The 14,358-nt window shown below is 31.6% G+C and overlaps 1 protein-coding gene and 1 pseudogene across 1 annotated transcript; one reads left to right on the top strand and one right to left on the bottom strand.

Annotated features, from left to right (window-relative positions):
- The first annotated feature begins 387 nt into the window (after positions 1-387).
- On the top strand, positions 388-1,008 carry LOC130950296 (transcription factor TCP7-like; annotated as a pseudogene).
- A 3,962-nt stretch (positions 1,009-4,970) lies between these two features.
- Positions 4,971-13,319, bottom strand: LOC130948028 (uncharacterized). Its single transcript, XM_057876739.1, has 13 exons — positions 12,928-13,319; positions 9,877-9,988; positions 7,790-7,902; positions 7,388-7,695; positions 6,761-6,836; positions 6,568-6,654; positions 6,411-6,491; positions 6,269-6,301; positions 6,129-6,182; positions 6,008-6,049; positions 5,836-5,914; positions 5,550-5,620; positions 4,971-5,461 (listed from the first exon to the last, which is right to left on the bottom strand). The coding sequence occupies exons 1-13, from the start codon at positions 13,105-13,107 to the stop codon at positions 5,366-5,368; spliced, it is 1,332 nt and encodes a 443-aa protein (XP_057732722.1). The 5' UTR covers positions 13,108-13,319; the 3' UTR covers positions 4,971-5,365.
- Between the last annotated feature and the right edge of the window lie 1,039 nt (positions 13,320-14,358).

The raw sequence follows: 14,358 nt of genomic DNA, 5'->3' as shown, positions 1-14,358 counted from the left end.
ATTGGAGGATATTCGGACCAAAAAAAAGTGGACCATATTAAATCAACCGGAAATTATTTTCTGAGTAAAGGACAAATCCGTCCCTGACCTTTTTTTTTACGGACATTTTCGTCCCCGGGGATTGGAAAATAATTTAATGTTCCTGACCCCTTGAAAAAATGGACATATTTACCCCTCGGTTAGAGTCGTTCCGTTTGCCCTGACGGAAAACGGTGACGTGGCTCCCGTGGCGCTGACGTGGCCGTTACGGGCTGCCACGTTGGATGGGCTTTTGAAAATAGGACATATTAGTCCCCAGGGACCAAAACGTCTTTGTTTCTCCCCCACCCCCAATCTATGAAATCCTGTGGGCCCTAATCCTTCAAATGCAGTGTGAAGGTGAAGCGGATGAAGGAAGAAAGGGAGCATTCCGACTCATGGCATCCGACGGAGCTCGGCCCCAAGTGCGACGGCCAGACCATCGAGTGGCTCCTCCGCCAGGCCGAGCCCTCAATCATCGCCACTACCAGAACCAGAACCACTCCCGCCAGCTTCTCCTCCGTTTCCGTCTCCGTACACGGCGGTGCTGGCTCTCTCTCTTCTCCTTCCTCAACCTCCGCAGCGTCTTCGCTCGACCACAAGCCCTTGCTGGCTCCCAATCCCTTCATACTCGGCAAGCGCATACGCACCGACGACGACACTTCCGCCAAGGCCGATGGCGTCTTCGTGGGGCCCGCCATGGGGTCCTTAATAGGTCCCGGAGCTCCCACGGGGCTCTGGGCCCTCCCGGCTAGGCCCGATTTTGGTCAAATTTGGAGTTTCGTAGCGGCTGCTCCTCCGCTGGAGATGGTTGTGCAGTCGGCGGCGGTGTCAGTGTCTCAATAGCAACAAGCTTCTTTGTTCGTTCATCATCTGCATCAGCAGCAGCAACAAGCCATGGGAGAAGCTTCGGTGGCGAGGCTAGGAAATTACCTTTCTGGACATCTGAATTTGCTGGCTTCTAAGTCGGGAGGGCCCGGAAAATTTTAGGTTTATGACTCTTTTGTTTTTAGTTTTTTTTAGTGGAGAAGTCCATGAATTCAATTAGGATTTGTTTTAAGTTATTTATTATGATGATGATGAATTGCTGCAGATTGAGGCTGGAAGCGGTTTTCAGAACCTTGATCATCAGTGTTTGCTGTGTGCAAGTGCAAATGCAGCTTGAAAATTCATAATGTTGGTTGTGATTAAAAGAAAGTAAAGTTCTCCAAGTTGGAGAGACTAATAAGCTTTGTAATGATAATGGGATTGCATTATTGGTTGCTTGGTTTTTGAGTTTTTCACTTACTCTCGTTCATCATGTCCTAAATCCTAATGGAGTGTACAAGTTTGGTTGTTGTTGCAGCCAACTCAAGTGCAACTAGTAGATTTAGTGTTAATGGTGGTCAAACTCAACTCAACTTTGTTCCCAATTTATTGGAGTACACAACTCAACACAACACACCACACTACATTCCAATTCCTGTGAAAGAATTCATGTGTTGTTCTTGTTAATCATATGGGTTTTGGCACAACTTGATGGATGGTGAGTGGTGTGGTGAGTAGTCAATGCTATCCTCTCTCTCAATCTCTCTATTTCTTTCACTTTCACATGTGTTGTTCTTGTTAATGATATGTGTTTTGTGAAAGAATTCATGTGTTGTTCTTGTTAATGATATGTTTTTGTTCATCATGATGTTGTTTTCTGAAGTCACTATAGTGTGGGTGAAAGACCAGTGTTTTTTGAGGTTACAGGATTTCATAGATTGGGGGTGGGGGAGAAACGAAGACGTTTTGGTCCCTGGGGACTAATACGTCCTATTTTCAAAAGCCCATCCAACGTGGCAGTCCGTAACGGCCAGGTCAGCGCCACGGGAGCCACGTCACCGTTTTTCGTCAGGGCAAACGGAGCAACTCTAACGGAGGGATAAATATGTCCACTTTTTCGAGGGGTCAGGGACATTAAAGTATTTTCTAATCCTCGGGGACGAAAATGTCCGCAAAAAAAGGTCAGGGACGGATTTGTCCTTTACTCTTATTTTCTTTATGGAGGCAGTGTTGGTGAATTGGCCGGATATTGGCCAAGGAGGAGAATTACCGGTGGGTGGAGCTCACCCTCAACACGCCGGGGCGTGGTGGCTGATAGGGAAAGCCAGTTGGCAGCACGCGGGGGGCGTGGTGGGTGAGCGGGAGAGCCAGTTGGAAGCACGCCTGGGGCGTGGTGGCTGAGGTGGCAGCACGCCGGGGGCGTAGTGAGTCACCACGCAAGAGGCGTGGTACGTCGAGGCCCGTGAGGCTTGGCAGAGCTGCGCGGAGTCCCAATGCACCTGCTGCACCACACAGGGGGCGTGTTGCAGTCCTGCCTGCATGCAGGAGACAGCCCCCCACCCCGGGAACCAGCGCCAGTGATACTCCATGTATATATGCATGCGTTGGAGTCTCTCTTCTTCAGCTCCCATTCATGGTGTTTGAGTTGAGCTTAAGCAAAAAATATAAGGGAGTGCGAGAGAAGGAAGTGGGCAAGGCTGTAAGTAGTATTAGTGAGGAGAGTATAGTGACTAGTAGTGAATGGTGGTGAGTTAAGTTTATACGTGGAAAGAAAAAGAATATTAGTTTAAAGGATTAAAAAAAAATGGTACGTAATTATCTGGCACCTGAAGAACATATTATCAACTATTTGGATCATCCTATTATATAAGTAAACAATTTTTTTTTTGCTGTATTTAAATTATTTTTTTTTATGCATTTTTGTTATGCATGTATATTTTGTATTGAGAATATTATTCTATGTATTTTATAAATATTTTAAGAATATAATAATAATTTTTATAAAATAAACGTTAATAATAATAATAATAATAATATTAATAGGTATAATAATTTGTTATAATTTTTGTTATTAAGAATATGTTGAAGAATAAAAAACATATTCTGATGTTGTTGTAATAATATAATATACGTTGCATGAGTAAAAAATATTATAATAAACTAAATATGTAAAATGTATAAAAAATATATAATAGTATATTATTATTATAATATGTTATACTATATTGTTATTAAAAAATTGAAAAAAATAAATAAATTGATAAATTTAGTAAATAATACGTGATAGGTTAATATTATTAAATATTGTTATCGTATAAATATGTGAATGTTTATCATAATATTTATAAGGATTATTCTTTAATTAATGTAACATACATCTTTGTTGATGCAGCCTAACAGGAATTTGTTGGTGCGTAAACTGGATCCACCACAGACGTGGAATCCGATGGTGGAAAACTACTTACGCGCCACGGGATTCTACCACGTCTCCAGAATTGGAGTCATAAGAGGATTTCACCCCATGTTAGCTGCTCTGGTTGAAAGGTGGAGGCCTGAAACCCACAGCTTTGTATTGCCGATCGGTGAGGTTACAGTGACATTAGAGGATGTCGCTCATATATTCGGCCTACCCATTGATGGAGAGCCTGTCAGTGAATGGACAGATAGTAGTAGCGAGTTCGTTCAAAGTCAGGGCATAGCGATATTCGGTCGTGAGTCATCAGTCAGTCATAATGCGAAGTCCTATATAAAGTTGGGTTGGGTTCGACGTATTAGAGATGCAGAGCTGTTGGACACTGAGGAGTCCATCAGGAGATACGTCAGATGTCATATCTTCTGTTTGTTAGGGTCGACCCTATTCAAGGACAAGTCGACCGCATATGCCCATGCGAAATATCTACCATTGCTTCGCGATTTCGAGCAGATCCATACTTATAGTTGGGGGTCAGCTTGTCTCGCTCATCTTTACAGAGCACTATGCCGTGCATCACGATATGATACAAAGGAGATGGATGGCCCTCTGAATCTGTTGTTTGTTTGGGCATGGGAGCGAATCCTCACAACACACTCAAATCTCACTCACTCGGTATGGAAAACACTATCGAGCTCTACCTTATATAGAGCGGTGCACTTAACACGCCCCCCACGTGGTGCACACTTGGACCAATCACCCTTCGCCACGTAAGCACGCCCCCAGCGTGCTGACGCAGCACGCCCCCCACGTGGTGCAGCTGCTGTCCAACCAAGTTCCGCCACGTCAGCACGCCCCCTGCGTGCTGACTAAGCACGCCCCCTGCGTGCTGCGTAGGTGGCTCAACCACAGCATGCCACCTAGCTTCCACGCCCACCACGTGTTGTATGCACCACGCCCCCTGCGTGTTGTGCATTTCATCTGACACGTCCATCTCTGTGTAATACACACAGTTGCTCCATTTTTCCCCAATTCACCAAAATGTTTTCCATATTTAAATTAATGAGCCTAAATCAACCTAGGTTGGTCTAGTTATTAGTTTAATAGTTTATTTAAACAAGTAATGTAAGTTCGAATTTCACTTTGTATATACATCAATTTATTTATTAACGCCAAACTCTTAAATAAAACTTTGATCTGCGATAAATTAGTTCTGACGGTAGGAAACCAAAAAATAAGTGGAGAATAGTAAAATAAATAAATGAAAATAAAAAAGACAGTTATCAAATTAATTATTATGTATTTATGAATAAATATATGTATTATTTTTATTTATTTTCAGTGTGTGTTTTGTATTTTATCGTTTATTCTATATGAATAATTGATTTAATGGATAATTTTGTGTGTATTGGAGACTTCGAATTAATAGAAATAAGATAACAAATTTAAAAAATGATCTATAAACATTAAAAATTAGTTATCAAATTTATTACTATATATATTTAAACATATTTTTCTAACTAAATAATAAACTGACAAATAATTAAACTTGTGTTATTTATTGAAAGATTCTGTTGTAGATATTATCACATCAAGATTTGGAATTATTTGTTAGCATTGCTGTCTAATACTTGTAGCACACTGTCTAATAATAGAAAAAATTCTGCTTAGATTATTACAGCAATGCTCCATGCCTTATACATACATCAAAGCTAAATTGTTGCATTATGCAATTCACATCTAATTTATCCAAAATTCAATCATTAATATTTCATAAATAACAAAATATAGGAATTACAAAGTCCTTACATTAGACAGATTTCTCATTCTACAACAAAGCTGTCAAATGGACTAAGATCCTGTCTGCAAAAACTACTCTATCTAGTGATATAAACAATCTATGTCTAGGTGTATATATACTATGCATACAAGAATTAATTAGCTGTGCTTTGCACTTGATGTTCTGTTTCCTACCCCCCTAGTGTCAAAGTATATAGTTCTATACTTGAATTCATGCTCGTTGGTTATAACATGAAACATGGTTGCTTGTATTGTCTTGTAATTCATGGTCTGGTAGGGAGTAAGTATGAACAATTTTGTTGAAGCAGAAAACAAGATCATGTCTCTACCTCAGACCAATGTATCTGTGCAGCGGCTACTGCCGCTGCTAATTTTTCCGATAGGAGGAGCGGCTCGGATCATCAAGCTCTGTATAAATGCAACAACCTGAAATGCAAGGTAGGTATCATCATAAGCTATGAATGGATCACATATCTGTTAAAAGAAACCGGTTCATTCGTTCTAACCAACTTACCATTGCAAGGCCAAGGCACATTATACTGAACCCAGGAAAATAAAAGGGTGCTTCTTCAGACAAGAATAATGCTGCATTGTTAAAATTGGAGGAGAATCTTGTTAATACCTAGTAGTACTATATATTTATTAATCATGCTACGTGTATACAAAAAAAATCAGTTATTCGTATAGAATATATGTTGAAATATAAAGTACACATTAAAAATGTGTGAAACACCACGTGTATTTAACTATTTATACACAAATACATAATGGTTAATTTGGTAACTGATTATGATTGATACCTGTGAGTGGACTGAATATTAAGGGAGAAACAATTTGCGCCATGGAGCTAACTCCTGAGAGACATCCTTGAACCATTCCCTGCATCAAATCAATTACTCTAATCTGTTAAACTAATAAGAAGCTAAAACTGAATCATGATTCATTTTTCATATCTAATTTGAGTAAGGGTACCTGTTCATCAGGACCAACTTGTTTGGATGCAATGCTGCATATCTGTACCAGGCACAATGTGACATATGAAATTACTGTTTCAAAGTTAGTTATAAGTTACCAAATAGGAACAGAAACTTACACTTGGGCGCACAAAAACCCCAAAAATAGAACAACCTGCTAGAGCATAAGGAACCTGCATGGTTTTCAAGGATTGTTCTTGAAATGTATAATACTATAAGCAAAATAAGAAGAGTTTAGAAGGAAGAAAAGTGTTATTACCCATCCTGCCCAAGATATGCTGTACACAAACATCTGCATAACCATCATATATTAATTGTTAATAAAACTTTGTTAGTATTACATTATATTATATTATGTTACAAATCAAACAAGAAATATGTGGAAATTAAATTAAACTTACATTGATGCAGCTAACTAAGAGCCCTGTTGAGAGCAACTTCTCTTCTCCTAGAGCAGGTATTAATATTGGCATCAAAAGTAGCTGCATGCCAAAGTGAAATTTAATTATTGATTTTGAATAATTAAGAGGGTGTGAGTACTAATTAAAGCTTAATTACTTGTGTAAGAGTTGCTCCTATTCCTGAAATCATCATCAAATCCGCAAACTGGTTCTTGTCGAATTGGAAACGTGCTTTCAAAAAATACTGCATCCCATGACGAATTTCATTGATTTTAGTCTCTTAGTTACACAAGATTAACCATAACAAATTTATGGACTCTAATCTTGTTAGAGAAAAGTAAGAAAGTTACCAGCAATGAAGCCATCAAACCACCATCTGCAAGACTATTGAAGAACAAAACTACTGCTGCTTGTGAAAATGTGGGGCTGCAAAATTCATTAAACTTGTCTAAGATAATAAGTAACTCAACCTCCTAAAATTTAAAATTTTATATAAGACACAATCAAATATTACACGCTTATTACATCTAATATTACTGAACTATTCCAACGAATACAAAATAAGATAACTTTGAGCAGGCTAAATCTCAAACAATCGAATCCAATCAAAATGTGACATGTAACTACACTTATTATACATTTATTACATCTAATATTACTCAACTATCTCAACGAATGAATGCAAAATAAGATAACTTTGAGCAGGATAAATCTCAAACAATCAAATCCAATCAAAATGTGACACGTACCTACACTTATTACGCATTTATTACATCTAATATTAATGAACTATTTCAATAAACGAATTCAAAATAAGATAACTTTGAGCAGGCTAAATCTCAAACAATTAAAATGTGACACATACCTACACTAATTACGCATTTATTACATCTAATATTACTCAACTATCTCAACAAATGCAAAATAAGATAATTTTTAGCAGGCTAAATCGAATCCAATGAAAATGTGACACGTACCTACACTTGAGCATACAAAGAAAGTCCCCAAGTGAAGGGAGTTTCTTGAATGTTGGAGTTGAGGCCTTGGAAGAAGAGTGGTCCTCTTTCAACAAAGGTTGGTTGATGGTAGCAGCAGCAGGAACAGTATCATCAAGGAATATTCTCATGTAGACCAAACCAATCATGGATAAGACAGCAGCAACAGGGAATGTCAAATGAGTGGGAATGAATCGAGCTGCTAAAGTTCCACAAACAAATGAAGCTGATCCCACACCAGCAAGTAATCCAAATGCTGATGTTCGTTTCTCAAATGGAACTTTATCTGCCTAGCATGTAATTAAGTATAACACATAATTAAAAACAGATTACATAATTAATTATTTAATTAGTGGCAGAGATTTGGAATGAACAAAGTAGTACCACATATGCAAGAGTCAGACAGTGGAAGCTTCCTTCCCCTGCCATGTGAGCAACAATTTTCACCACATAGTATGCATAGTAGAATCTTCTGTCCCTCCCAGATGCCAATATCACTTCAACAAAATTAAATCAAAATATTTTAGATTAGCATTTCAAAAAATCAATTTTAAAATTTTTATTAATTTTTTAAAGTTTAATGATCCTTATAATTTTATTAAATTTTTAGATAAGTCTTTATATTTTTTAATTACATTTTTATACTTTTTTTAATTTTATAATTAAATTTTTTTAATATAAAAAATATTAAAGTTAATTAAATATTTTTTTATAAATTAAAGATATTTATAATTAAAAAAATAATTAAATATTTAATTATATATTTTATTAATTTTAATATGTTTAATATAAAAAAATATAATTATTAAATTAAAAATAATATAATAATCAAATTAAAAGATATAAAAATTTGATAAAATTATAAAAAATAATAAAATAATTAAATCATTCTTTTAACTTAGGATAGTGCATAAAGTATGCATGTGTCATGCATGAGGAGTGATGAGTGTTCAATATCTTTAAAGATAAAATTAAAAAAATAAAATATAATTTTTATGTTTTTTATTTTATTTATAAAATTAATAATAAAAAATTATATATTTTTTATTTAAAAAAAATTGAAGGATCCATTTTTAAAGAAAAGCAAAGAGTGACATGAGAAATTGAAGGCGGTGAACCGAATGGTTCTGACAAGGTTGAGTTATTTATTTGAAGGTGAATCCTATGTTGCTATTATTCTGTACTTAAATTATTAAAAAAATAAATAATAATATTTAATAAATTTTATATAATTTATTTTTTATTTTAAATATTTTATTTTTTATTTAAAAAAAATAAATAATTTAAATATTATAACAAAAACATCATAGAACTCACCTCATTTTAATTTTGAACCACTTTTGCATGTGTGATGTGTCGTGTTTTCGTGTGTATGTGTGTAACATCGGGAATTGTTGGATGATATTTTTGAGTCGGCAATTATGGATCAGTAATCATGAATAATTAGTTAATTTACTATTTAGGGAACAGCTCTAACATCTATGTGTGAGTGACACTGTTTCAAGCTACATCATAGCCATTTACATGGAAAAACTCAACCTTCAATTTTAACTCCCATGCCTTGGTAGATAATATCGATAGTTTAGTTATATTCATTATTAATTTTAATTATAAAAATATATATTAATTAATATTAATATTATACAAGTAATTATTAAAAAAGATACAAATTAAATTATTTTAATTAATTAATATCAATCAATTATTTCATTATACTTTTTCTAGTTTTTATTTTTTAGAAAATAAAAAATTTAAAATTGAAATTTATTAATACTAACAAAATAATTTAGATTTGAAAGGGACTCGAGACTCTAAGACTATGTCTAGAAGAAAAATTGAGATTGAAAGATAAAAATTAAAAAAAAATTAAAAATTAAAATTAAATTAAATTTTTGTATTATATAATATTTTATTTAATTTAAAATAAATATAAATATAAAATAAAAATATCTATTAAAATATTTTTAACTATTAAAATTTTAATTTTAATTTTTAAAATTTTTAATTTTTTATATTTTTTTAAATTATTAAAAAAATTAAACACCAAATACAATACTAAATTTCAATCTAATCAAATAGATTCTAAAGGTTGGATTAGACTAGTTTAGTTTATTATGGAATGATTATTTTATGACACTTTTTCTTTATACCTACTTATAGAGATAGACCTATAGTTGCTCCTTTTCTTAAAAAAATAAAAAAAAGAATATTGATAATAATAAGGGATAATATAGGAAACAGAGAGTAAAGAAAAGAATCATCAACCACTATGAGTAAAAGAATAAAGTAGAAGAACAAATGAGATGCTTTCTACAAATGCGTATCAATTTGTTATTTTGTTATTCAATATTCATAGAACCCTCTTTCTTTTTTAGTTAGTGTGATACATAGTTGAATATATAATTACATTAATTCAATTATATATTACGAAAATTAATAATTGTTGAAATAGGATTTATTTATTTATTTACCTTGAGGAATGACGGAGACCATAAGAGGAAGAGTGATCAAAGCTTTTCTGCCATATCGATCCGATAAATTCCCTATTAATGGCGTCATCACCACTGATCCCACTCCACTCATCTACAATGCAAAAACTTTCATTTCATTTCTTCTTTCTTTTCTTCAATTAATAACGTCACATATGCTTTAATAATGTCACATGAACAAATATAAATTTCAGTGACACCACATGACTGTAAAGTACCTGTATTCTTCATATCCGAATCCAACATTATTTTTGTTTTCATATTCAAATTAAAAAGTAAAAACTAACTACCATACTATATATAAATTTTTTTAAAATTTAATAATTTTAACAGTTAATTTTAATTAATATATATTATATTTTTTATAATTAATATATATTATATATTTTTTATAATTAAAATCAACGCCTAAAATTATCAGAATATCGATATTTCAAAAAACATTTGAAATTGTTTCCATATATATATATGCATTGCTTGCGTGACGATACAGATCAGAGAAGGACCATAATAAAGAATGGTCGTAGTCACATAATAATAAAGCTAGTTTGTGTCACACTGAATGCTATATATATATAACTTTAATTTTAATGTATGAATTAGATATAACAACTAAATTGGATTAATAATCTACTATACAAAGCTATTTCTTAGCTTTAAATTTTAGCGTGATTGTTGATTAATACATTTGCCAACTTTAATTCCTAAGTGGGTATGGGTGAGTGAGAGATGCTATCTATATTCTAAAGGCTTAAAGGCTAAAGTATAATAATAAAAATAAGTAATAATAGAAGATGAGGTAATTAATAAGTCTTAGAAGTTACAAGTCAAAAGTTGCAAGAAAGACGGCACAACTAAAAACCGTAACTTAGGTTGTAAGTAAGACATCAAGTAATTTATAATTTATTTGTATGTACTTCGGTCACTTTCACAAATTAATATATTAATTACTAAATTATATATATTATAGGAAAGCACTTTATTATTTGAATTTCCTGCTTTCGTGGCTGTTTTATTGTGTGTTTTTTTCTGGTGGAAGTGGTTGCTCAAATTTTCTCAGCCAAAAATAGAAGGAAAAAAGTGATGATATAGATATAGTTTGATATAAGGAGCCTAATTTTTTCACCGTGAGAAATGAAAATATGTGTATTTTGGGATGGTGATGAGTCATGTTTACCGGAATTTGATGTCAAAAAATGTGGCATGACACATATGTTTTTGTAGCATTATATATAGTTTTCTATACGTGCTTCCACACAATTGTGCAAATTGTGTATATGAGCACTAAAATTGTTAATGTATATAACTAGTAATACCTACAATTTATCCAATATAATGGTGGATATATAAATATGGGTTTCCCATCCAATAAAAACAGGCTTACATGAACACTTTTTCCCTTGCCGAAGATGATAGTTTGTAATGCTTTTTTATATGCCTTCTAATGCTTTACCAATAAATAAGAAGATTCTGTTAGAAGAATTAGAAAAAGAACAGTTAAAAAAACTTTTACATCTAAAATTTATTTATATTAAATTATTAATTAATTATTGGATAAATTTTTTTGAGAGATTCTTGAGACTAATAATTTTTAATACTTTTAGTCAATATTTAGACAGTATAAATATTAAATTATTTTTAATAAATAAATTTTATTAATTTATATGTATAAATTTTAAAAAATATAAATACAAATTGTATTAATTTATGTATGTGTATAAAATTTTAATAAATATAAATATAAATTATATATTTTTGTATAAAAAATATTTATAAATATGATTATAATTTATTATTAACCGATCAAAAAAAATAATATTTATTGTTTATATAATATTTTTAAATTTTTTTGTTATGCCCCACGTCTTCTCTTAATAACATAGAATATAATTATATATATATATATATATATATATATATATATATATATATATATCCAATCATTTAATTTTTTAATAATTATTTGATTGTATAAAATATTTTAAATAATATATTAAAATTAAACTTAATAAAATATTAATGTTAAGCAAGGACAAGTATATTTTAGATAAGCTAATGAGTAATAATTTAAATAGTATAGTTTTTTCATATTCAATTAAAAAATTGTGGGTTTAAGTTTTCGATCTTTAATTAAAAAATATATATTTTAGATAAATTGAGTGTGTGGGACCCATTCTATTCCATGGTAGGGCAATAGAAGGATGGATAATCCCATAAAAGGAGACATTAGTGTTGGGCGGAGATTATGGTTTTTAAACGCATTGCATTTGTCGTGTTTTGTTATTTTTATATCGTACGCCTCGGAGTTAGGACTACTAATTAACTATACTATATAATATAGGGAGATTTTTAAATATATTGGTACATCAGTATTTACTGAATTTTAACGTTGATTTTAATTATATATATTATATATTTTATTTATAATTAAGATTAACGATTAAAAATGATTAAAACACCAATATATCAATATACTTAAAAAATTTTCTATAATATATACAGCACCAACTGAGAAACAATGGCGTATGTTAATATCTACCAAAGAGAAAGGGAGAATGAAAATGTAACATAGGTAGGTCCAAAAGTTGTAGCTGAAAACCTTTTGAGATAAGTTAAACAACGCCGAACATGCATTATATAATTAATTATTAATGAAACAAAATCTTCAGGAGAATTAAGAAGCTAATTAAGGTTGTTTAGATAACAGAGCACCTACATTCCTAGATACATGCTTAACATTATTTGTATGTAGATTTGTATATCAAAGTTTAGTTAAAGTAAATTTTGAATATTGAAATTAAAAGAAAAAAATAATTCCTCACGTGAATATTATAGTTGAGGGCCGTCATATAAAAAAAAAAGATAAAAATGTAAGTGAAATCGATTTTACATGAAGTTGATACTGAGAGCTATTAGATTATTTGACTAAATTTTTATCTGACCGTTCTCAAGTATCAACTTCACGTAAAGTCGACTGCACCTGAATTTCTAAAAAAAAAAAACTAAAGATAGAAGAGGGCGGGGATTACTTACGACTTGGCTGAAACCGGAGAGGTAGATGGCAAGGGAGCATTGATCCTGGCCGGGGCAGAGGGCGGCGATTGAGATATCCGTCATGACCGGCATGGTTACTACGCCTCCTAAACCTGTCAAGAATATTGTGACCAAAAGGTGCCTCAAGCCTCCTACTATTCCTAACAACCCCTCCTCCATATTTTTGTTTTCTTTGGAACTCTAAAAAACAATTGTAGTGACTCAAGGAATTGCACAATATATAGAGTGAGTGAGTGAGTGAGTGAGTAGAAGAAGAAGAATAAGCCAAGATGGAAGCAAAGCAAAAAAGGACGAAGGAGGCGTGGCTTCTAAGTTGTTGCTTTCTCTTGTATTGTTTCCACTTTGCCGAAGTTTCATTGCTCTTATGTGCCTTACCGTACAAACTTGGCAACACATCAATACATACTTACATACATATATATATATACTTTCATTTATTATCATATGGTGTGTGGGGGAGCCATTGCTATTGCTTCTTTCCATTCTTCATCAATTAATGTTTTTCAATAAATACCACAATTATGTTAAGTTTATATTAAAATTAATTATTAATATAAAATATATATTAAAAATAAATTAAATAATATATATTTATATATTAATACATAATTATTAAATTTAGTGTGCAATAATATTTTTTAATATTTATATGGACACTACTTTCTTCCTTAATTGTACACGTCACGTTTCGCCTAGGACTCCATTTTCAACACCTACCTACTTTGTGTGTGTGTTCGGAGTATAAATGAATATTCTTGTCATGCGTTATTTATTTTGCCAGTTTAAAATTAATTTTTATTTTATTAATAATCTTAAAATTAAAAATAATTATAGATCTGTGATATGATATTATTATAAAACACAATTAATTTATTAGAATAAAAATACTAATTTACTCTCGGAATACTTATTTATATATACATTACTATTTTATTTTCGTCAGCAAATATCATATATACATACACAGTGGTCCAAGGTTCAAATATTCAGTTATAAATTGAATTTATTGAAACAAATATGTACAAATAATAAAGATCTACACTTAAATTATTTTTAACTTAAAATTACCGCCAATTCAATTTATTTATAATTAGCATTCCTTATCTACTTAGGGAGTTAGATAGAGACATTTAAAACGTCTTTTTTTAAAGATTTTTTTAATAATTAAAATTTAATACATATAATTGATTAAATTGTATTATTTTTGTTAAAATTAAGTCAGACAAATTAATTTGGCTGACAAAAATAGTGAATCAAATCTTAAACTGGTCTAAATTAATATAATTTTTTATAGAAAATGACTACAATATTCTTATTATAGAAAATAATTAAAATATTCTTATTTTATATATTAATTTTAAGAATCCTAGTCTTTTACTTCTCCATCGTTATAGGATTTAGAGTTTTCGA

Source organism: Arachis stenosperma, chromosome 9, assembly GCF_014773155.1.
Source record: "Arachis stenosperma cultivar V10309 chromosome 9, arast.V10309.gnm1.PFL2, whole genome shotgun sequence".
In the NCBI taxonomy this organism is placed as follows: domain Eukaryota; kingdom Viridiplantae; phylum Streptophyta; class Magnoliopsida; order Fabales; family Fabaceae; genus Arachis; species Arachis stenosperma.
The sequence above is the reverse complement of the archived record's forward strand: the minus strand, read 5'-3'. Positions and strand labels throughout refer to the sequence as shown.